The sequence below is a fragment of the Molothrus aeneus genome, chromosome Z (genome assembly GCF_037042795.1).
Source record: "Molothrus aeneus isolate 106 chromosome Z, BPBGC_Maene_1.0, whole genome shotgun sequence".
NCBI lineage: Eukaryota > Metazoa > Chordata > Aves > Passeriformes > Icteridae > Molothrus > Molothrus aeneus.
The window spans coordinates 46752528-46774060 of NC_089680.1; the positions used below are offsets into that span (position 1 = coordinate 46752528).

Here is a 21533-nt window from a genome sequence, read left to right on the forward strand (position 1 = left end):
TGGGTCTCCCCAGACCACCCTCGACACAGCTCCGTTTTTCCAGGCACTTAGAGGGATCCTTCTGCTACCAACCCCAGGCCTTTGTCCCACAGCAGGTAACAATCCATTCTGCTGCCCACAATGGAGAAAGGAAGCACTGGTGTTTCTTGTCTGGCTACATTCAGTGTGATGATACTGCTCTGTGCAGCAAAACAGTGCCTGCCTTCTGGGCATCAGAGTCTTGTTACTAGGAGAGGAGGGTAGAAAGGAACAAATACCATAATATTGTTAAGGTTGACTTCTTCCAAGTCAGGATCATTGCTTTGTATTCGTTTCAGGGTTTCCTCCACATCTGTTGAGTTTGGCTCCTCATCAGGAACTGGTTTGTACTGTGTGGGCTTAATCACACCTGCGAGTGAAAAGCAAGATGTGAAAATGGAAGCAGCCTGAGTAGCACTATCTTCTCTTTGAGTGTTTTCCTCCTCTTCCAGAAGAGAGATGGAAGCATGACCTGACAAGCAGCCATGAGATGAGAAGCCACTCCACTGGGGCCCTGCAGCACAGGAGAGCCAGCGCCTGTGTGCTGCTGAGGTCCAAACGTGAGTGACAGAAGGCACACTGCCCGCACAAGGCTGTCCCTCAGGCTGCGCTGAGACCCCAGTGGCTGGCACAGGGCAAGGATGCACCAGAGATGGCCCCAGCAATCACAGGCTGCTCTGACATGCACAGCACTACCCTTCAGCCTAAAAATAATCATCACTGCTTCCGCTGGCAGCTTCAAAGCCCAATACTGCTAACGTGAATCACTTACTGTTGAGGCCTTCTTTGTTCACAATGGTGCTGCTCCCCAGTGCCTCATAGTACTGCTGGTTACTCATCAAGGTGTGCATGCCAAGGATGGCTACAGAAACAGGAGAACAGAACTTATTGTAGGCTCCAGAGCCAGGAAAAGACTCTATAGCACACTACCTTTCCCTGCGCAAGCATAAAAAAACATACAAAGGGAGGACAAAGCCCCCCAGCTGACATAAATATACAACAGTGCTCCAATGTGCTTGCTTGTTTATTCCAGTACAGCCTGAGCCACAGGAGAAGAGGAACATCATCTTGTGGACAGCAAACAAACATTCAAAGCTTCCCAGTAACCTACCTGACTATCACACAAAAATAATGGGGAGAAGGCAGTAAAAAACTCAAAAAAATGCCGTTGGTAGGCTTTAGTACAAGTGGCCCAGTCCAGCGGGAGCCTGCACATCATCATCACCCTTGCTCACTGGGCACATGCCACATAATTCCACAGCCCAGTTTTGGAGAAGAGCCTGTGCCCCACATGGAGCCAAACCAACCCCAAGGCAGCAAGGGAGTGACTGTCACCTGCAGCATAGCAATGCACATTGTGTTTTCACTCAACAGCAGGCTGGAGTGCTACACTTGGTACTTTTTGAAGGTGACATTGTGAGAAGCTAAAGTTCTGCTGTCTTGGTCAAAATGTAGAGAGTGGTGCTACAAACACCTTCAAATGCTGTAAGAGCCCAAAAGCCAAACTCAGCCAATTTGCATCTCTCAGACTCAAGACTACAAAGCCAACATGCAAATGCAAATTAAACCATGTCTGGGGGCTCTGGTGAATTTCCTGCAAATGACATAAAAGAAATCAGTGGCTTAGGAACTTTTGGGTAAAAAGTTTGTTTTGAAAAGTAACCCTGCTACGCACAGAAAGATCAAGTTGAAAATAAACTGATTTTTGAATCAATAACTTCTTTTTTTTAAAGCTATATGACTTTTTAAAGACATATGAATATTTGTTGAAACAGACACATCTGAACAAGTCTTGATCTCTGGATAGACACAGTTGTGAAAACAATAAATTTCTCCCTAAAATCCAAGCATGCCACCACAAAGGCACTTTTTAGACTTGGCTGGCACCAGTCCATCACCATGTTCTGTTGCTTTGGCCAAGAAGGGCTGGAATTTGCAGGAGAAAGGTATCCTTGAAGCCTAGCACAAGAATAGGATCTGTTATGGTGGCATGTTGCACTGTGATGTCATGTTCCATCTGGTAATATTGGGATTTAATTCCAATAATGAATTCCAATAGTGACAGTTCATCGTGACTCTGGGTTGCACAGGCTGGACAGCCAGAAGCAAAGTGTCTCAGGGAACTTCCCCATGGCCACCAGCACATTCCCAACTGGATCTCACAGAGCCAAGCAGTCTCCATCTGAAAGTCTGAGTGAGGCTGGGCACTTCAGGTGTGATTGATTGTATTTTAGCTCAACCTTTTCTCTGTCATTTTCTTGCAGATGAAATTTTCAGGGGTGCAACACAGGTTGGAAAAGGAATTTTCAAGCCTAGCATTTTGGTAACTCAGATAGTCCCCCAGTCACAGCTTATTTGGACAATGAAATCTCTCCAGCAGCCAGGATTGTGAGTATCTGGACTGCAGAGAGAGGTAAGCATCTGCTGTCATGACCGTGCATTTTGGGGCCTCGAGTTTGTGTTGTTAGACAAGAGGGACCCACTCTTTCTAAGTCTGGTGCTTATGATGCATTCTCCACAGGAACTCAGGCAGAACGAAGGCACCCCATTTCTGTCTCCCTCACCTGACCAAAGGCATGGGAGCCCTTCCAGGGCTACTGGGAGCCACCCTCCCGGCCTGGCCAAGGAACGGATCCAACACACCGCAGCTCACAATGATCCCTGCTAAACAGGCAGGAGCAAAATGAGCTCCTGCTAAATGAATCCTGCTAAGCAGGCAGGAGCGAGGCTATCACTGTCAATATTGAGATTCCAGAACAGTTTGTATCACATCAGTACTCCTGCTCCCACTTGAGTGTATGCTCCCAGCAACTGTAGAACAAGCTGCCCTGAAGAGCTTTTCCATGGGACAATAATTGCTACACAGATCTGTAGCTTAGAAAGGCTGATTTTATAGGATAGAGCTTTACAGGACTCAAGAATCAACAGCAAAAAAAGTTAAATCCAGGGATGCAATGCTTGGCCAGGGTACATATGTTTGGGAGCCTTAATGCAGAAACACATTTCTAAGCCAGAAGATGGTATTATTAAGTAGAAGATGTCTAGTTGGTGCAGTTGTTCTACAGACTTTGTAAGTCTTACAGGCTTCCAGCGAGGACACTGCTAGGGAGTATGGAAACCTGAAGAGACAAAACTGGAAAAAGAAGCCAGTATCACTGAAATATTCACCGACTGCTGGACCAGCAGAGCACATGTGAGCTTCATAAGGCATCATGGGGTGCCCATATGTTCTTTGGCCAAGGCATGCCCTATCCCAAGCACAGAGCTAAGTCCACACTATAGCCCTCAGCAACATACCAGTATTGTCATCTGACTGTCTGACCACACAAATCACAACAAACCCACCACTTAAAATGTGTTGAAAAAGCTCCTTAACAAAGACCAGGCCTGAGTGTCCACTGAAAGACTTCTACAACCTGGCAGATCCTTTACCAGATTGCACAAGACATCCACTGGGTCTGCTTGACTGTTTCCTAAGATTTGGTTTGAAGAAAGTTTTGCTCTTGAATGTACAGGCTGGAATTCGCAACAGTCAGTGGTAGAGACAAAGGAAGAGATCAAACCACACACTGTTCCATACATAAACCCTTCTTCTTCCTCCTCATCTTTGGTCCCCACTCTTGATTAAATCACACAGGCTTAATTTTTTTTTAACAAATAAATGAATTCTGTCAGAACTGACAACGTTTAGAGAAACAGCAAAAAGTGCAATAGCTCATTTCCCACAAAAGAAAAAAATAACCCCTAGAAGTTGAACAACATTCACCCCCGATTACTGAGAAATTATTTTACCAGCAATGTCACAGAGTTCTGCATCAGAGGCATTAGCAAGGGCTTCCTCCAGTTCCGGCTCCAGAGTCACACTTTCCAAAACAGGATCCATCGGCTTCTGCTTGGGAATCCAAGCTTTTCCTATAAATGCAAAATGAGGTCACTCTCAGTATAAGCTACAGCACCCAGTTCACAGCTACCCTTGCAGATACATTTCCATGCTGTGAGATTTGAAAAGTAGAAAGAACAGAGGGGGTACAAGAGAAAAATCAGAGGAGAAACTGAATCCCTTTCCATCAGCTTGGTCTGAGTCCTGCTGCCATGCAAACGGGGAGGCACCTGCCGACATGGGCAGCTGCAGAACTCAGCCCTTCCAGCAGCACGGCATCCACGGAAACCCAGCAGCACATTGGAGCAGGATCATGACTGTTCATAGCCCAGCACTCGGAAAGGCATGCACAGCCTGACCCTCACCTCTTTGAAAGCTGCACAAAAGAGGTGAAGATTTGTTTTAGAAAGGTGTGGATAGCACAGCAAAAATATCTTTGATGTGCACGTGCAGTTAACTGTGTTCTTGCTATGTCACAGTTAACTGCCAGCACTCAAGAGAAGCCTATTCCAGCACTGTGCAGGATCAGTCCTGCCACCAAGATACCTCTTGCTGTTGTGCATGTTGGCAAGGCAGATGGCACATTAGTCAAAAGAGGGTGGAAAGGAGGTGGTGGAAAGCTCTGGGAGCAAGTAGAGACAGCACTTCAGTGAACATATGGGAGGCAAGGAGGAGCAGGCTTAGGGCAGCTGGTCTAGCTCAACCCTATTGCAAAGAGCATGCCAGATGGAGACCCTGTGCTTTATCTCTCTGGGCAGCAGGAGGCCACAAAACAGACCTATTCCCTGCAACTCAAAGGTGCAAATCCACAGGTCCAGCTGGTAATGCAAACTTGTCGTCTTAGCTGCTTGCTCATGGCCTTTTCCTGAGGGGGTTGCCCCCATGGACAGGAGGCTGGAGCTTTGAACGCAATGGGCTCCCTGCCAGCCCACATCCCACTGTTTGAGGTAACCTCTGGACAAGCCACAGCGCCTTCTCTGCTGGGGCTGGCTGCATCCCAGGAGGAATGGGGCAGCAGACAGGGCTGATGATGGCCCTGCACAGCTGCTCCCAGCTCCTTGCTGCTCATGCTGCAATGGGCAGCAGATCCTTCTCGGAGGGAGAATGGGTGAGGTCTGGGATTTCTCAACATGGCATACACCTGTGACAGCCCAAAAGAAAAGAGAGAGGCTTGTGATGCTTTAAGACTCCACAGCAGGGAGCAGTCTGCTGGGTAAATCCAGCATTGCTGGGACAGGGATAGGAGGGCTCTGGGAATATTTTGGAGCAGTCCCCTGCCCTAAAATAGTCCTGGATCACTGCAGAGATAGTGACTGCAAAAGGCCTGGCCTAGCATGCCAGCCAGGACTATTTTTGTCACCTCTCTGAAACCAGAGTCAGTGGCACCAAAAGGGAGAAACAATCCTGCTGCTCAGGGATATGCAGAAAGGGGCTAAATTTAGCCTCAAGGAAGAAGCAACTGCACCTCAGGGTCCCCTGGGACAAAATGGAGGCTGCCATAAAGAGCCTTTTGCTCCTATCCTCTGCCTGCATGCTGCCGCTCTGACAGAGCAGGAATCTGCCTCCTGAGACACAGCTGCTCTTGCAAAAATAGGCAGAGTGTCATGTGCCTGCACAGCCAGGCACCTTCTGGGTACTAAGCAGCAAAATGTCTGCCCTGGCTTGGTGTGGAGATCTGAAACCCCCGTCCCACCAGATGCATGGCTGGGCAAACTGTATGTACCTTCTGGTGGGTGCAACACCAGCAGGGAACAAGAGAAACAGAGCAAACTTAATTCTGCTGTCACACAGTAACTCCTTCTGACACCTCAGTGACACCAGAATTTCTGGGGTTTAATTCTATTTTAATTTTAATTACCTAATTTCAGTCAATTTCTAAGTTTTAGAAAGTTTTGTATCTCAGTGGTGCTTTGTTACAAGATTGAACTTTAAATTAAACAGTGCATGCATGATGATGACAACGTATGACATTTTATGTCACAGTATGTCTGCACAGCCCCACTCCTACCCTGGCCAGCAGCATGGCCAGGGACAGCACCTCCCATGGCCAACTAGTAAATCACCCTCCAAACTGCAAATGTGGTGATTTATTTACAGCTTCATCACAGCTGTGAATATGTAATTTACCATCTCTGGCTCACAGTCAATGTAAGTAGTGTCTTCTCTCAACAGCGTGTTACAAATGAAAATACGTTTCATGCTTCTGAGATCACAACAGACTGAAGTATGATGCTGCAGACTCAAACTGCTTGAAATACCTCTGTCTCCTGCAAAACACTGCTTCTATCTTTTGGGCTCGCCAGGTGGGTAAGCAACACTGGACTGGGGCACATCTGAAAGGTATCAAACCAGTCTTCCTGATAGTACTCAATCCACTCATTTACCTCTCTCAAGGACTACTTTTTAAAATTTTTTTTTAAATCTAAAAATACCGCCTCAGGTTTTATTAAATGAACAGATTTTACGCAAGCTCTTTTTAAGAGAGCCATGTTGGTCAGTAAGGAGGCACCTTTCAGAAAGACCTTCAGTTAGGAAACATGTTCATATGCTCATATTTTCATGCATTTTTTTTTCCCACTGGACAACCAGATCTTCTGCTGCAGGGGAATCACGGTTCAGAGGGAGACACAACAGCTGCGAGAAGTTACTGAGAAGTTCCTGGAATGCAGAGGCAGGGACTGACCAGACCATGTCCCTTGTCAGATGATATTTGGAGTTCTAATGGGAACAGGAAAGTCACTTGGATAATGAGTCATATACAAGAAGAACAGCAAAAGATGCCCGAAGGAGACAAAAAGAAAAGAGGCAGAGAAAACCCCTGCTCACAGGCCTCAGGGCCATGCAGAGCAGGAGTGCAGCAGCCACTGCAGGGTACGGTTCAGGAAGACACAAACCAGCAACCTGCAGGAGACTGGGAAATAAGGCTGGAGTTGTCAAGAGATTATGAAAACTATATGAGAACTGCTGGGCCTCATCACAGCTGTGGAGAGCTGTGGAGTTTCTCTACGGTGAGAAGCTCACAGGGTCAAAATGGAGAGTGAAAGGCAACAGTGAAACATGGAGCTTAACGTGAGGAGCTCACAGGAGAACAGGGCAAGGAGGAACAGGAGAGAACAGAAGATGATTTCTTTCCCAGAACCTGATACAGATGCAGTGGCATGGGGATGGGAGAAGGCTGCACCGTGGTACAACTTCTGCCCAGCATTTAACAACATATCAGGTGGTGCCCAAATCAGCCAGCACAGGGACCTCTTGGGCCCACCCCAGTTTGTCAGCCAGCCTGGGCTGGGGCTAGGCAGCAGAGAGAGCAGATTTACCCCCCCAGTAGTGTCAAAAAGAAGTTTTATCTACACAGATCAAACATAACCCTTCTGCTGTGCACCCTCTATGCCTTCATTGTGATACACCCAGCATAGTGCAAAGGATGACCATACCTCTCTTTTCACCCGTGAAAGGAACCAAGTCTTCTCGGTCTTTAATGTCCTTTGCCTGCTTTTCTAGGTGAGCCATGAGTTCCTCCCTTTTGAAGGGGCCAGTTGGTGGCTTTTGTGTCTGGTCCCGCTGCCTGAGCCCTGCTGGCAACAGTGCATTCTAGACATGGAGGTGAGAAACACAGGTTATCTCTGCAGCCACAATCCCCATCCATCAAAGACTCTTCCCTCTGCACTCCCCTCACTGCACCACTCTTCTTCTACAATGCTGGACAATTTGCTTCTCCTTGTGTCAAAGGTTATCTCCATCCAGCCCCACTGAGTCCCACATCATCCAAGACACGTAATACTCCTTCCCCCCTTCAGTTTCAAATGCTGCCCAGTAGATGTTTCTCTGCAACATCAGCTCCAGCCCTTTCTTTCTGGAAGCTCTCAGCCACCATCTCCCCACTATATGAGTCTGTGCAAGTGCCCACAATGCTCCATGTGTCCCAACAAGAATCAGTTCAGTTAAATCTCATGATCTTTCACAGAGCAGATCAGAGAGTTGTGGTGGTCTCTTCTGCCTTTCAGGATCCATCACAAAACTACAGAGAGGGTCTCACAGAGAAGATCACTTGGTTGCAGAGCAAAACCCCTGCGAATCCCAGCTTTTTTTCAAGCCGCCTCCTTGCTACTCAGTAGCAACTCAGTCACGTAAGCCTCCACGGGAAGTTGGTTTGTGCTTGACACATATGGCACGTAAACACCTGCTTATATTTAAATATAGAACAGCCTTAATGCAGTAAGTAAGACTATTCCCAGATTTGACACTAAGCATGTTCTTTAAAGCTTTACTGGATGGAAGTCAACATTTACTTTTTAAGACATCCAAGGTGATGCTGAACAACACACTTTGATTTTTCCATGCCTGCCTGATAAAAGTACTTCATTATAATTTATGTCTGTATCCGTGAAAAGCCTGGGAAGGAAAATTACTAACAGGAAGCAGTTAGAATCGGGCAACCCTGGAGGGCAAGAGAAGTGTGTGAATTGCACAAGCAGGGAGGCATAGGAGACAGCTTGCTTTCACAAACTTCATGTTGTGCAAAGCAACAATGCAACCTTCAGGCAGACTACACCTGCACTGACAGATGTCCATAATTATTTTACCTTTCTTCATCTTTCACAGAATGCTGCCTCACCCCGTGTCTTATGAGGTAGCTGTTATCAGCCCATCAGCCCATACACTTAATCCCAGGAGCCAGTTTGCCAGCTCTCAAATATTTTCCTGCATTACAATTAAAAATACTGATGATGCAATCTACAGCACCCATCGTTTACTCCAGAAACACCAACTGCATGTTGCAGGAACAATTTCTCACTTGGCAGTTCCCGAGCTCCTCGAGTAACATTGCCGTAAACCAGAGGCCAGCCAGTTGGCTCTGCACATCCCCTGCAACAGGGCAGTGCTGGCTCCAAAAACCTTTCACCAGCTTGGCTCCAGCAGCCCCCATGTTTGCATATGTGCAGCTCCTGCTGATGCTAGGAGGTTGCTAAAAATAAACTGTCCCACTTTGCAAAACTCCAGGATCTGGATTTCTGCCTAAATGGATGAAAATACAGGCCATTTGAAGTTTGTTACAAAAAACTCAAACCCAAAACACCAAAAAAAACCCCAGAAAACCCTCAAACCAAGCAACCTGCAAAGCATTCCCTCCTAGGTGGCCTGCTCAGAAACAGAGATCCATTTTCCACAGGATTACTGCACTGCACCAGCCCTGGCTCATATTGCTGCTGCAAGTCACAGATGCTCATCACATTGGGAAAAGGGGAGGAAAACAGAAACAAAGATACACATGTAGACTGTGCTTCCAATGTCAAAAAATTCTTCTGTGTATCTGCATCCAGTCTCTTTCACTCTCGCTCCAAGTACAGGCTCTGCAAAGGATCCCACTGAAATACAGATTACTAATGCAGCCCACTCCCCCACAATTACTAAGATTCACGACCTAACGTCTCAATTAAAAATTACTTACATCAGGATCCAGCTCTTCCAGTTCATTCTCTAACTTCCTGAGCTCCTCCTCTGTCAGAGCTCCAAGGATCTGATCTTCATCCAGGTCTCGGTATTTTTCTAGCTCCTTTCTGTAAGACATCTTAGAGCAGTCTCGTGGATCTCACTTTTATGCTGTAACAGAACCTGATATGAAAACAAGACGTGTTAACACTGAACACATGAAGCATGATGCTGCAGCCCACCTGGCTGGGGAACACTGAACATTCCAGAGTTGGAGATTTGTGCTTAAAGCACAGCTGATTTCAAAAGATTGCTCAAAGCCCCCCTTTCATATCCGACACACAGATAATCACCCAGGGACGAGAGAGCGGTGCAGCTCCGGTAGCACATGGCCCCACCACGGATCTACGGGACAGGACTGAGGAAGTTCTTGGTACAGGACCCTGGCTAGGGATGTCTTTCTGCAAGCAGTGCTAGATGTTAATGAAGCATCCTGGGCACTTATTTCTTTGAAGGACAATAAACCGTAAGTCATGAAGCATTCAGCTCTCACTCATGTCCTTACAAGCCCCCAATAACACCGCCCTGCACATGGCACTCCAGATAACATTGTTACCGGAGGGGAAAACAGATTTGTAGCACCACTGAGTACCTCTGAGCCCTGAAACCTCCACGAGGCTACAGTGCATGGCACTTCTTCCCGTATTTTAAAGCTGCAAGGAGATCAGGAAGTATTATCCACTCAGGTTCAGGAGGCTGCCAGTTAAATGTGCTATTTAGTGATCCACCTTTCCTTGGACAGCACATGTTTGCACTGCTGCCAGCTAAGCAGCTGACCTGTGTGCTACTGCACGTTCTACACCAACCCTGCAAGAAGAGAAGTGAATGGTCGATCTGGATAATCCCTGCTGACCCCAAGGTTTGGCCCATGTCTCCTAATACAAAGTGCCATACACAATCATATGCATGTAACTTGACCTCTGCAAGCAAAAAGACGGCAGAGAAAAAGGTTCAATGTGTTCAAAATATGCAGGTGGGTTAAAAGTACACTCAGCATAACACACAAAAGCATATCCAACTCTGCGCTTTTGCTGACAGTCTCCTTCTGCTCCACAGCACTGCCTGTACATTTATATTCTTTTGGCTCTGTTTTTGCAGAGAATACTGAGCCCTAGATAATTTAAAGTAACTTTTCTTAAAGTGTTGCTATTCTTTTAAGTGACATTTACATTAAAAATAACAGCAAGGCCTGTGTAGGGAGCCAAACATCTTTTGAGTTTCTATAAATGGTCTCTTTTCAGCTCCTGTGGAACATCAGAGCCCTACCCTGAATCACATCTTTCCAGCTTTGCTTGTCCCCTCCAGACAGATTATGCTCTTATGAACACTCTTCATTAGTGGAGAAGTTTCTTTATGCAAGTTACAACACAGCTGCTGTTCCAGATAGGAAAATTATCTTTAGCTTGGTCACAAAAGGGCACAGTAATGCACACATGCTTGCTCAACAGCAAGCCCTTAAATTTAGAAGCTGTCATCTTGTCAGACGTTTGGTTCCCCACTAGTGTGATGGCAATTCCTGCATCACTCACATTCCTGCCACTCGGCACCTAGGAAGCGCAAGGAGATGGTGCCTTCTTGATGGGAGAAACAGCTCCTGAAACTCCCTCAGTTTCTCTGGGAACTGAGAGGGTGAAAATCAGCTTTTCACTGGGCTGGTTTGCTCCAAAGAGCAGCCATCAGCCCGTAAGCACTGGAGCCAAGGGCATCCAGAAGGGTGGATGGAAGCAGGAGCAGTGTGGCTCAGTGGGTCTGGCTGAGTGGGGGGAAGGAACCCGGCGCTCCCATGCTTCACCAGCACCCTGTAGCCCTCAGTGCAGGGCTCCCTGTGCTGAGAGACTGGCAGGCAGCAGCCACACACCAGCCAGCCTATGAGCCATGTCCCGCAGCTCAGCCCCTGCAAGCCTGCCCTTCCTGCAGGCACAGAGAAGGGCACAGCCTTTACTGCAGTTGCCCATGAACACTGAGGGAGGAGATCCTAGAATAGCAGCCTGGACTTGGATCTGGATATGTGCTGTGCTACTGCAGCCTTAGATAGCAGTGCACGAGCCACCACCAGCCTGGATTTCATATGCCATATGTAGTTTTGACCATTCTGCCATGGAAGGGGCTGGAGCTAGGAGCAAGCAGAAAGGCAGAGAATAACCCACCCCATTCCCTAAAATGGCTTAAAACACACACACAGAGCAATATCTGTCTTGGCTACATGAGGACAACTATTCCCAGAGGCAGCCACAGACCCTTCCCAGGAATGCAGGCAAGACTGCAAGCAGGGGCCTGTCTGGGAGCAGAGTGCAGCCCCGCGGGGTGACCTTGTTGCCTCCCTCCAGAAGGGCAGAGATGTCAGCACCGAGAGGCAGGACAGACACGGGATGTCAGTGCACACAGGCAACGCTTCTGGAAAACGCCTCAGGTTTCAAAGCGTCTTGCAGAGATATGAAGCCGAGGCTGCATATAGAAAAGGCCCTGAGGGCTGAAGACAGGTGCAGAGCCTGCTGAAACACAGCTGAAATCCCCGTGGAGAGAATTTAATTTGCTACGTACCCCAAAGAGAAGTGTCGGGGGGCACAGTGCCCTCCCAGATTGCTGGTGCAGCCGGACGGTGCCGGCACCTCGCACATTTCCCACGAAGAGCACACTGAGAGGACTGCTCACGGAGAGGAGAAGCCTTGCCCGTGGCAGCAGGACATCCTGTACTGCTCCCCTGCCTGCAGAACCAGCCGTTCAGCTCCGTCTCCTCCTGCACAGCTGCCAGGACCAGTGTGTTCGCTGGCACTCCCTTATCTCCACATCCCAGGCCTCTTCTACCCTATCTTGCTAATGACTGCTGGGAGAAAAAGCAAACCAGCCCATCTGCTTTAAATGGAAGAGGGCTTTGAACTGCCAGTGATAAGAAAGCAGGTAAATTCTGCCTAAGTGAAATTGTTTTCATTTGTACAGAGTATTGGAACATCCACCACCACAAAACAGTTCTCCCTGACTTGTGCCAGAGTACAAGCATGGTTTAACACAGGTTCCACCTTCACCTCAGCTCAAACTAAACAACAAGATCCTTCAGCAGAACTTGAGTTCTCACTCTTTTTCATTAACCCTATCACACTTCATTCAGTCAGCTAAGGAAGCATCACAAAAGAATATAAGTGCAATATACACATACTGCACAGAACTGACACTGTTGAAACTTTAAGTCCTCAAAAAATTGAAATTCATATAGATTACAAAGATAGCAAGATATTAGGTCTCTTTGTTCAAAGTACTTGTCAGTCACACAGGAAGACAGCCAAGCACTTGCATTTAATAAGTCTGAGCAGCACATAGGCTGGAATGCACAACAATCATTAAAACTATTAAAGGAGAAAAACTGAATTGGCTGGGAGATAATAAAAGGTCATCTACAGGAAAGACTGTTCTCACCATGAATATGGGAAAACAAAACCAAACCAAACAAAACAACATTGCTGATCATGAGGGGGATAGAACAGTTCCTTTCTGAAGGGTTCAAAAGTGCCGAGCAAACAAATGGATGCTGAAAATAAGTGAAAATGAAAAGCATCCTGTGCAACACTGGAAATAATCCTTTCACAGTGCTTTGCACTGGTACAGCCCCCTGCAGCACCATGACCTTTTTGGGGTGCAGAAACCTGAGAGCAGCACTGACGTCTGCACAGGGAAGCAGTGGAAATCCATCCGGGAAAGCGGCCCATGTGGCCCACAGTTTCACCACCATCCGAGGGCAGGCATCAGTTCTTGGCTGTGCTCCTCAGGTGGACGAGTAGGGAGGGCAGGAGCAGGGCAGCAGTGGGCCCAGGCTACAGCAGGCTGCTGGGAAGGCTGTGGAGCAGCATCAGTGCTGCTGAGTGGAAGGGTCTGCTGGATTATCCCCCTGTGATCTGACAACCCCAGGAAAAAGTGAGGAGAGGGAGAACTGGGTAAAGTGACAGGAACAGCAGCAAGACAAATTTCAAGAAAACACAAAAATGTCACAGTGGAAGCCACACATGCTGTGTTAGGCCTTCCGTGTGCGACACACCTGGCGCACGCTGTGCCGGGCAGCGCAGCGCCTCCCCGCACAACCTCCCGCATGTGCCAGCATGCCAGCACCAGGACAGCACAGGACAGAAAGCACTTCCCTTCATCAAAACACAGGGAGAAAGAGCAACTAAGCTCAGCAGAGGTGCGGGGCTTTCCAGGAATAAATTCCATTATCAGCCCAGCCAGCCCTGGCTCCAGGGGTCTGGGCAGGCAGCACCGTGCCCAAAGCTTGGCACGTGGGAGGGTTTGGGGCATCCCTGGTCACCACCACACCCAGCAACCACCAGAGGCAGAGGACAGGAGTTCTGTGTACTCTGCCACACAACGAGAGCCACGTCCGAAAAAAATTAACATCCTCGCCCCAGACAGCCCATGAATCTACCACAAAACATTTTCTGTGCTCTGAAATGTGAAAGCAGAGCATGGGGCTTGGATTCTGGGATAAGGAGGTAGCCAAGCATGACCAGCATAGCTATTGATGATTCCTGAAAAAACTGCCAAGTTTGAAGACAGAAGTCTTTTCAGGATGAAAGCTGTATTTAAGGAGCAGTGAAGGCAGGAATTCATATCATGAGGGATGGCTTGAAAACTGTTCCTGTTTCACTCACACAGGGTTTTGATTTATGAGATTTTTTTTTTACAGCTTCAGTATAAATCTGAGTCAAAGTTCAGAATTATTATTTTGCAGTATAAAAATAACAAACCAATATCAACCATCCCCCCTAGAGTTGCTACAATACTTTTTTTTCCTTTACTTGCAGCATAACTTAAAAGGTGTCTGGGGTGTTTTTTGATGGAGGAGCTATACATACCTCAAGTGACCATATCCTATAAATTCAAGAGAAACCAGGTGCTTTCTGTGCATACACTTAAATCTCAGTGAGTCACCCAGGTGCAGATGAGAGGAACAAATAATCTCCAGCTTTTTTCTAAACAAAAACTGTGTTCTTATGTGGTCAGTCCTTATGTGGTGACAAACCTTAAAGCCAGTAGTGAACCTTAATGAAATCTCACGCAGGACTCAGACCCTTATTTCTTGGGAAGCTGCACACGTGTCCAAAGGGTCTGTCAGCCTAGAGATCTTCTCTGGCTGACAGCCAGGAAATGAGGGAGAGCTGGGGCACTTGCACAGTGGTCTAAGGCCAGGTGGGGTTACCAGAAGCACTCGGCGAAGGGGTAGCTGTTACACATGTAGTGCTGGAGCAGGCATGGTGGGGATGTAGAGAAGAAGAAGTTTTCAAACCCTGAGCTTGCATCCCAACATAATTGGGTGCTGATGACTCCATGGGCAACTCTGCTTTTTGAGTCACTGGGTAACCAAGACATAACCAGCTCCCTGCAGTTTCAAGAACTGACCAACAAATTATGGCCAGATCCAGCAGCAATGAAGGGAAAGATGCACATCAGCTCCTACTGAGACCACATCTAAAAATGTGATCTATGTGAATTGTGCAAAACCCAGTAGGAAATCAGAGCAGAGGAGGAGTTGGATCCATCCCCAGTGTCATCACACAGCCACACACAGCAGAACTCTTCACTGGTGGGTGCTTGTGACCACGATTCACCCTGCCCACGAGGGGAGTCAGTGCAGCTGTGCTGGTACAGGTGTGTCTCCTCCCAGCACACAGGTACCAACATCACACCTCAGCCCCACAGTCCCTTCACTCACAGACACTACCAGAGCCCAGTGGTGGCTTTGCAAGTGACTACATGCCCTGCACTTGGGGTACAGAGCCTCAAAAGTTTATTCCACTTCAAATGTACATTGTTCTTCTTAAAATTAAAGGAAGATAAATGCCTAAGACCAGTCCCTTAAGGTAATGGCCTCCTGCACATTTCTGTAGACTCCTTTTCAAGCAGATCTCATTTTCTAGTCAGAGAGGAAAGCATCATTTTAACAAGCCATAAACACACACCCAGGCTTCAGCACCAAGTATACTGTTGGCCTGCCTGGGCCCTGCATCACCGCCTTGAATGTACAAGATGATGAAAACTCTAGTTAAAGCTACAAAAGACTTTCTATAGACTCTGCCCTGGGCTTGGAGTCCAAGCTGCATTAGAAAGTGTCTAGCCAGGAGATCCACATGGGAGACCCAAAGGGGACCCTCTGCTTAGCACCACTGAGATGCAGATGGATGCTGCATGCAATTTGATTTCCTCTAGTAGAAGGCAGGTCTTTCTAAGCTGAACAAGCAAAAGGAATTGGATTTATTCAGCCTGGAGAAAGGAAGACTGCAGAGGAACCCAAATGCAGTCAGTCACATTCTGCCTAAAGGGAAATTATTTTTAAAGAAGAAAAAACACAAATTCATGTCCTGGATGAGGAAAGTGGACAGAGTAAAGAGAGGAGATGCTCCAGATGGTGAGAAGCTCTGCCATATCAGATGTAGAAAGCAGAGCACACAACTTTCATTGCTCCAAGCAAGTCAGCCATCAACAAGAAAGACTGAGGCACTCTCAGCCTCTCTGCAAGAGGCTCATTCTTAAGGAAATCCAACAACCAATCTGCTGTCCCCTTCAGGGAACTGAAAGTTCTCCAAGGAAGATCTAGGCTTCCTCCCAACAAGCAGCTGTTAATCTAAGACATCCTGAAATTCATATTTGAATGAAACATCTGGAAGAAAGGATTTTGGGTCTATCAAAGCACATGACTTGTGACTCTTGCAGTGACATACCAGCCATGCAGAACATGTAACACTATCTGCAGCTACCGTCACCACCCAACCCCTGCAGCAGTAAAGTTCAATAGGCCATGGGCAAGACTTTCTGATGATGCAGCTTCACTCCCATGGATATCCTCATGTCAGAGCTGACATTCCCATCCTTGACAGCTCCACAGCAAACACCTTGTTGTCTGAGGTCATGCACACACTAGGGAAGGCTCCTTGCACTCAAGCTGTAACCTGTCCCTTTATCCACTAGTGCTGAGGAAAGTCTCACACTGCTTTCACTCTCCTCAGTCTTCTCAGCTCACCCAACTCCTAACCCAAAATCCAGAAACTCCTGTATCTCCTGGCTCTCCTCTTGTCAATAGCCCTGCAGCCTGCAAGACACACAGCTCAATACTGGTGCTCACCAAGTGGTCTCTCATCAGCAAATAGCCTGGATGTTTGGTGACCAGGCCAAGATCTAACAGCACAAACACAAAGCATCCCAGCTGTATCCCCCCCACTTCACATATTTTTAAGACACACACTTGTAAACACAGTTATGTGTTCTCCTATTTGGGGTGAGGGTGTCTCATGCACCTGGCATGCACCGAGTTGCTTAATTACTAATCCCTGTGAAAAACATGCGGGCACACTTGAGTCATTAGTGACACTCTGCACTCAGTTCCTGCTCTGCAACTTGAACCCTTCCACTTGGAAGTTTCATAGCCACCACAGTCTCCTCTGGAAAGTGATCCTGGGTATCTTTCCTGAGTTTCTCTTAGCCCTCAGATGGACACCTCTGTTTCTGTGGAGCACTCTGGTTTTGCATTGTGAACATTGGAGCAGAAAGGCTCCTGTCCTGCACTGAGCAGTGCCTCAGATCCTCAGGCAGACAATGGCCATGTCCTGTGAAAGAGCCGTGCCAGAGCCAAAGCACAGAGTGCTGTTAGTAACACATGAATGCCTGCACATCCCAAGCCCACCCTGCTGCTAGTGTGGCTGAAGCACAGGGAATGGCAGGGAACTGCCCCACCAAGGTGCAGCTAATCAGTCCCAGACAGGCTGATGCTTAATTAACACCAAAGCCAAAAGGGCACTGTTCCAGCAGCAGTGAGTATGCAACGTACAATGTGCACCAAACCTGAACGAGGCATTAACAGAGGAGAGGCCCTCACACCATCATGCAAGGCCTGCAGAAGCAAAGAAACCAGCTCCAGCTGGGAGAGCTACCAAGCTGCACAGAGCCTGCATGGGCAAGAGCTCTGGGGGAGCACCACTGCAACCTTGCTTCCAAGCTTTCCCCAGGCTGCTCCCAAGTCAGAGTGCCCTGGGATGTACAGACTTTGGTCTGACCCAGGATAACCTTTGTTGTGTGTTTATCTCATTCACGATGAACAAGTGGTAAGAATTCCCTCCCAGGAGGGTGATGCAGCTCTAAGGCAAGGCTTCAGGAAGAGGGGGATCTCCATCTTTGGAGATTTGCAGACACAGACTATATGAAGCCAGAACCTCTCTATCTGAGGAGGGGTCTGCTGGGAGCTGGGGATGGGCTGGAGAGCCACAGAGTCTCCTGTGGGGCTGCCTCCATGTGTCCAAGAACATGGGGCCATTTAGCACCACGGAGTCATGGAACACAACTTTCTGTCCTGTTTCTCCCAAGAGCCTGGTAATTTTATCAAGTGAAGACATTTTGTCTACAGGTCTCTGCCTGATCAGAGGAGTGAGTCTTCCTAGCCCATGATGTGCAAATGACTGTCAGCTATTGAGGAAAAAAATCAGAAGGAAGATCACAGTTTCCTTCCCCCTAGCTGTGCTTTCACAAAAACTTCACACACCTGAAAAACAGTGAAGCAGCACACAGAAAAGCACAACAGTTCACCTGCAAACACTACATTTAGTAGCACATTGCTCTGGGGAATAGTAGCTACACATCTGGCAACAGAGGACTGGTGCTTCTTACAAAGAGTTAATTCAGGATCTTTTGTAAAGATAAATCAAATGGTCCTTTGGGTGAATGAAAGTGAAACTTGAGCAAAGAAAATCAGTAATGAGATAGACCAGACTGTTTCCATATCTGTTTGGCTTTCCCAAATACAGTAAGGGGGTGGGGGGGAAGCAACATATTTCCAATATTATGCAAAACCACAGTATCTGGAGAAAAGGCAGCAGACCATCACAGCTGAGAAGTGTGTGAAGAACAAGATGAGTCAGGCTGGAAAACAATGCAGTGCTGAAGGAGGGGTGGGGGAAGAGCCCTGACAGGGGGAAAACAGAGACTTTGAAATGAGAAGCAGTGAGCCTGTGATGCAGTGCGCTGGTTGGAATACCCAGCTATGTGTACATTAGGGCAACAGGTACAGATGCTGTCAGGAGGTAGCACTGCAAAAGGAATTTGGTTTTGGGCATTGCAGTGTGAGCAAGATAGTGCTTGGCTTCCATGTTGTAGCCCAGCTCCTCCTTTCAAGAGGACAAAAGAGCTCGCCAATATAACCAGAAGCGGGGGTTCCATGCCCAAAAAGCTTGTCCAGTATTTGCTCTGAGAAAAGGTGCCACCTCTCAGCACAAATTTGGACGAGAAACAAGGAAGTCACTCTTTACTGCTGCATGATCTGGCAGGTCACACATAAGAAAGGGATTTTTAAAAAAAAATCAAAACACTTAAAAACAACTTCAGTCACATGGCTGAACACCCTTGTTGGGCTCAAAGCCTAACATCCAAGGAAAGATGTAAAGCAAGTAGAAAGGACCTCCACATAAGGGGAGAGCAGCTGGCTCTGAAGGGAGGCAGAGGGCTATGGATTCTGCCAAACAAACCATCCATGACTATTTAAAAAGCAGAGGGCAACAGATGAGCACAGAGTGAGGGCAGAAGCTGTGTCCATCTGAGTAAAGAAAGGTTATCTTTAGGAAAGGCAATGCTTTTCAAGGCAGTGACTATTTCAAGCTGGAGAAAGTAGGGCCAAGGCAAATACAACAAACGGCCCCAAGGAACCTTCCCCCCTGCTAATTTCCACTTTTCCCTTACAAAAGCAACACAGCTTTCTAGCGATTCATTGTGTGGAAAACCATCCCTTAGAAGAGCTCCGGATTACAAGCGCAAGCAAAAGGAGTAAAGAACTCTCGGTGCCCTCTGCAACCCGATCAGCGCCGTGCAGAGCCCTCTCCTCCCACCGTGCCAGCACTCCCGATCCCCGCCTGGATTTGCCGCGGACACGCGTGAGCGCCGCCGGCTTCCTGCCGTCCATCCGCCCATCCGTCCATCCCAGCGCCTCCGCCGCGGGCCTCCGCCCGCCCGCGGGGGGCACGGCCGCTCCGAGTCCCGGACACCGCCTGCCCGAGCCCGGGGATCCCCGGCAGCCGCAGCGCCCGCCGCCGGCTCCGCGCATCCCGGCTCCGCGCTCCCACCTGCGGGCACGGCTCCCGGCAGGCAGGCAGGCAGGCAAGTGTGCTGGCAGGCAGGCAGGCAGGCACGCACGCACGGCGACCCAGCGCCCAAGCCGTTCCCTTTCCTGCGCTGCCCGGACCGCAGCGGCGCCCGCTATTTCTGTCGAGCCGGGGACGCCCGGCGCCGGCCAAATGTTGTGCCCCGATACGGGCCGGGCCCGCCGCCCCTTCGCTCGCTTACCGCACCCGCGCGCCGCGCCGAGCCGAGCGGAGCCGTGCCGTGCCGAGCCCGGGCGGCTCGTCCTGGCCGCGCCGGCTGCGCCGCTGCCGGGGGCGGGGGTCCGGCCCGGCCGCGGCCCCGGCCCGGCCGTCACTCAGCGGGGGCCGGCCCCGCCACCCCTCCCGGCCCAGAACAGCTGCGCCCGGCTCGGCCCCCGCCCCGGGCCCCGGCTTGGTCGGCCCTTACCCTCCGCCGCACTCGGGATGGCAAGCGCGCTTCGTCCATCCCCGGGGCAGCTGCGGGCCGCTGCGGAGGGCGGCAGCAAGAGCAGCATTTGTTTCCAGAGGGTCTTTCCTGCTTTTTAACGAGTCAGACACACTGGAGTTTGTCTTTCGTCCCGTGGCAACGTCCTTCATTCGGAGTGCCGAGCCAGATGCTTCGGCAAACTGCCTTTTTGGGAAGCCCCACAAGATATACACTCATCTTCTTGGGGATCCAGGACACTGTAAAGCACCCTGAGACTGCGGCTGGAAAAACTACTCCTTCCCGGGAGGAGTGGTGCAGCACTGGGACAGGGGGAGCAGGGAGGCCTCAAGGCTCAGCCAGACCGAGTCATGGCCACTCAGGCTGGATGGCCCCACTACCAGCACTAATGGGGACCTGTAGCTGCAGTCATGGGCACTTTATAAAAGCTACTTCCCCACAAATGCCACCTGTATCAATGCACCCACTAATCCCGTGCCTTACTTTACTCCCTGTCAGCTTGCCCCACACACCCAGTGACAGCCACTAGAGCTGCTCCTAGTCTGCAGTCAGCCCAGGAGAGCCATCTTCCAGTCTTGTGGTATCAAGTTTTAACATTGCTGCCAAATCTCCTTTCCCCTATGTCATCTTTGAGTCACTTCAAAGCCCCATGGATTTGTCCTTTAATGATTTTTTACCAAATCTCCCACAAAGTGTCAGCCCCAAGCTCTTCCTTAGCTCTGCTGTCTGGTCTCCACCAGCAGCCACAAGCCAAGAGTGGAGAGGTTTACCAGAGGTGGCCAGTCCATGTGAATGCTTCTCCAGCCCCACACGTCCCACACCTAGTGATGACCTTCATCTGAAAATGTCCCCCGTTGCCTCGAGTTAGTACTTGCCTTTTTTTTTTTCTATGACCTGCCTGGCACTGACATTCCATGTCCTGTGGCATTTGAAGGAAGATCTGCAGTTAGCTCTGAAAATGCTGCTCCCAGCTAGGACAAAGGAAGGACACAAATGGGGGCTGTGCCAAGCACTGGACCCAGTGCATGTCTCATTGAGGTGAGCAGGCCCGAGTCACTGGCATCATCCCAGCTGCTGGCAGGAGAGAATAGGGTGTTTAGAACCACCCAGTTCACCCAAATGCCTGTTTGTCCAGGCTAAAGAAGCCTGACAGGCACAAGATCAGACAAACCTGGATGCCAGTTTCCCTGCCACCTGTTTACCAAGTGCCCTCCTCCAGGGTGTGCAAGCCGGGAGAAGCTCAGGAAGTGATCCACTGGCACCAGTGAGCTTCCCTACGTGTCCACATTGGTTTTGCACTCAGAGATACATTTGATCCACTTTTTCATTAATCCCAGCTGGCTGCTGTCAGATGTAGCTTTGTGGGCACCAGAACCTCATCTGAGGTGTCTTGGTCCCCTTAGAATGCCCTCACCTGTCTCCATCAGGCAAGATACGGACTGAGCTTCTCAGCACATTTGTTTTCAGCGCATCAGTGGTAGATCTTTCTTAGCAGTTTGCTTGTATTCCTTACACTGAGGTAAGGAATGCTGCTGCAGGTAACGTCCACTGCAGCACTTTTCACAAGACACCAAGTTTCACTAACCCAACCACACCA

At 49.0% G+C, this 21533-nt stretch overlaps 1 protein-coding gene across 3 annotated transcripts in view; it reads right to left on the reverse strand.

Annotated features, from left to right (window-relative positions):
- The window catches only part of TMOD1 (tropomodulin 1), a 27399-nt gene extending 7378 nt beyond the window's left edge, over positions 1-20021 (reverse strand). Inside the window, exons 1-6 of one of the 3 annotated variants that reach the window (XM_066568800.1) lie at positions 19919-20021; positions 9348-9511; positions 7333-7489; positions 3811-3930; positions 791-880; positions 258-388 (exon numbers count right to left, since the gene is read on the reverse strand). In XM_066568800.1, the coding sequence (XP_066424897.1) occupies positions 258-388; positions 791-880; positions 3811-3930; positions 7333-7489; positions 9348-9467 (618 nt within the window). In that variant the 5' untranslated portion in view covers positions 9468-9511; positions 19919-20021. Of the gene's footprint in view, positions 1-257; positions 389-790; positions 881-3810; positions 3931-7332; positions 7490-9347; positions 9512-11929; positions 12060-19693; positions 19764-19918 lie in introns of those variants that run through there. The other 2 variants (XM_066568798.1, XM_066568799.1) reach the window with 2 other exon arrangements.
- Between the last annotated feature and the right edge of the window lie 1512 nt (positions 20022-21533).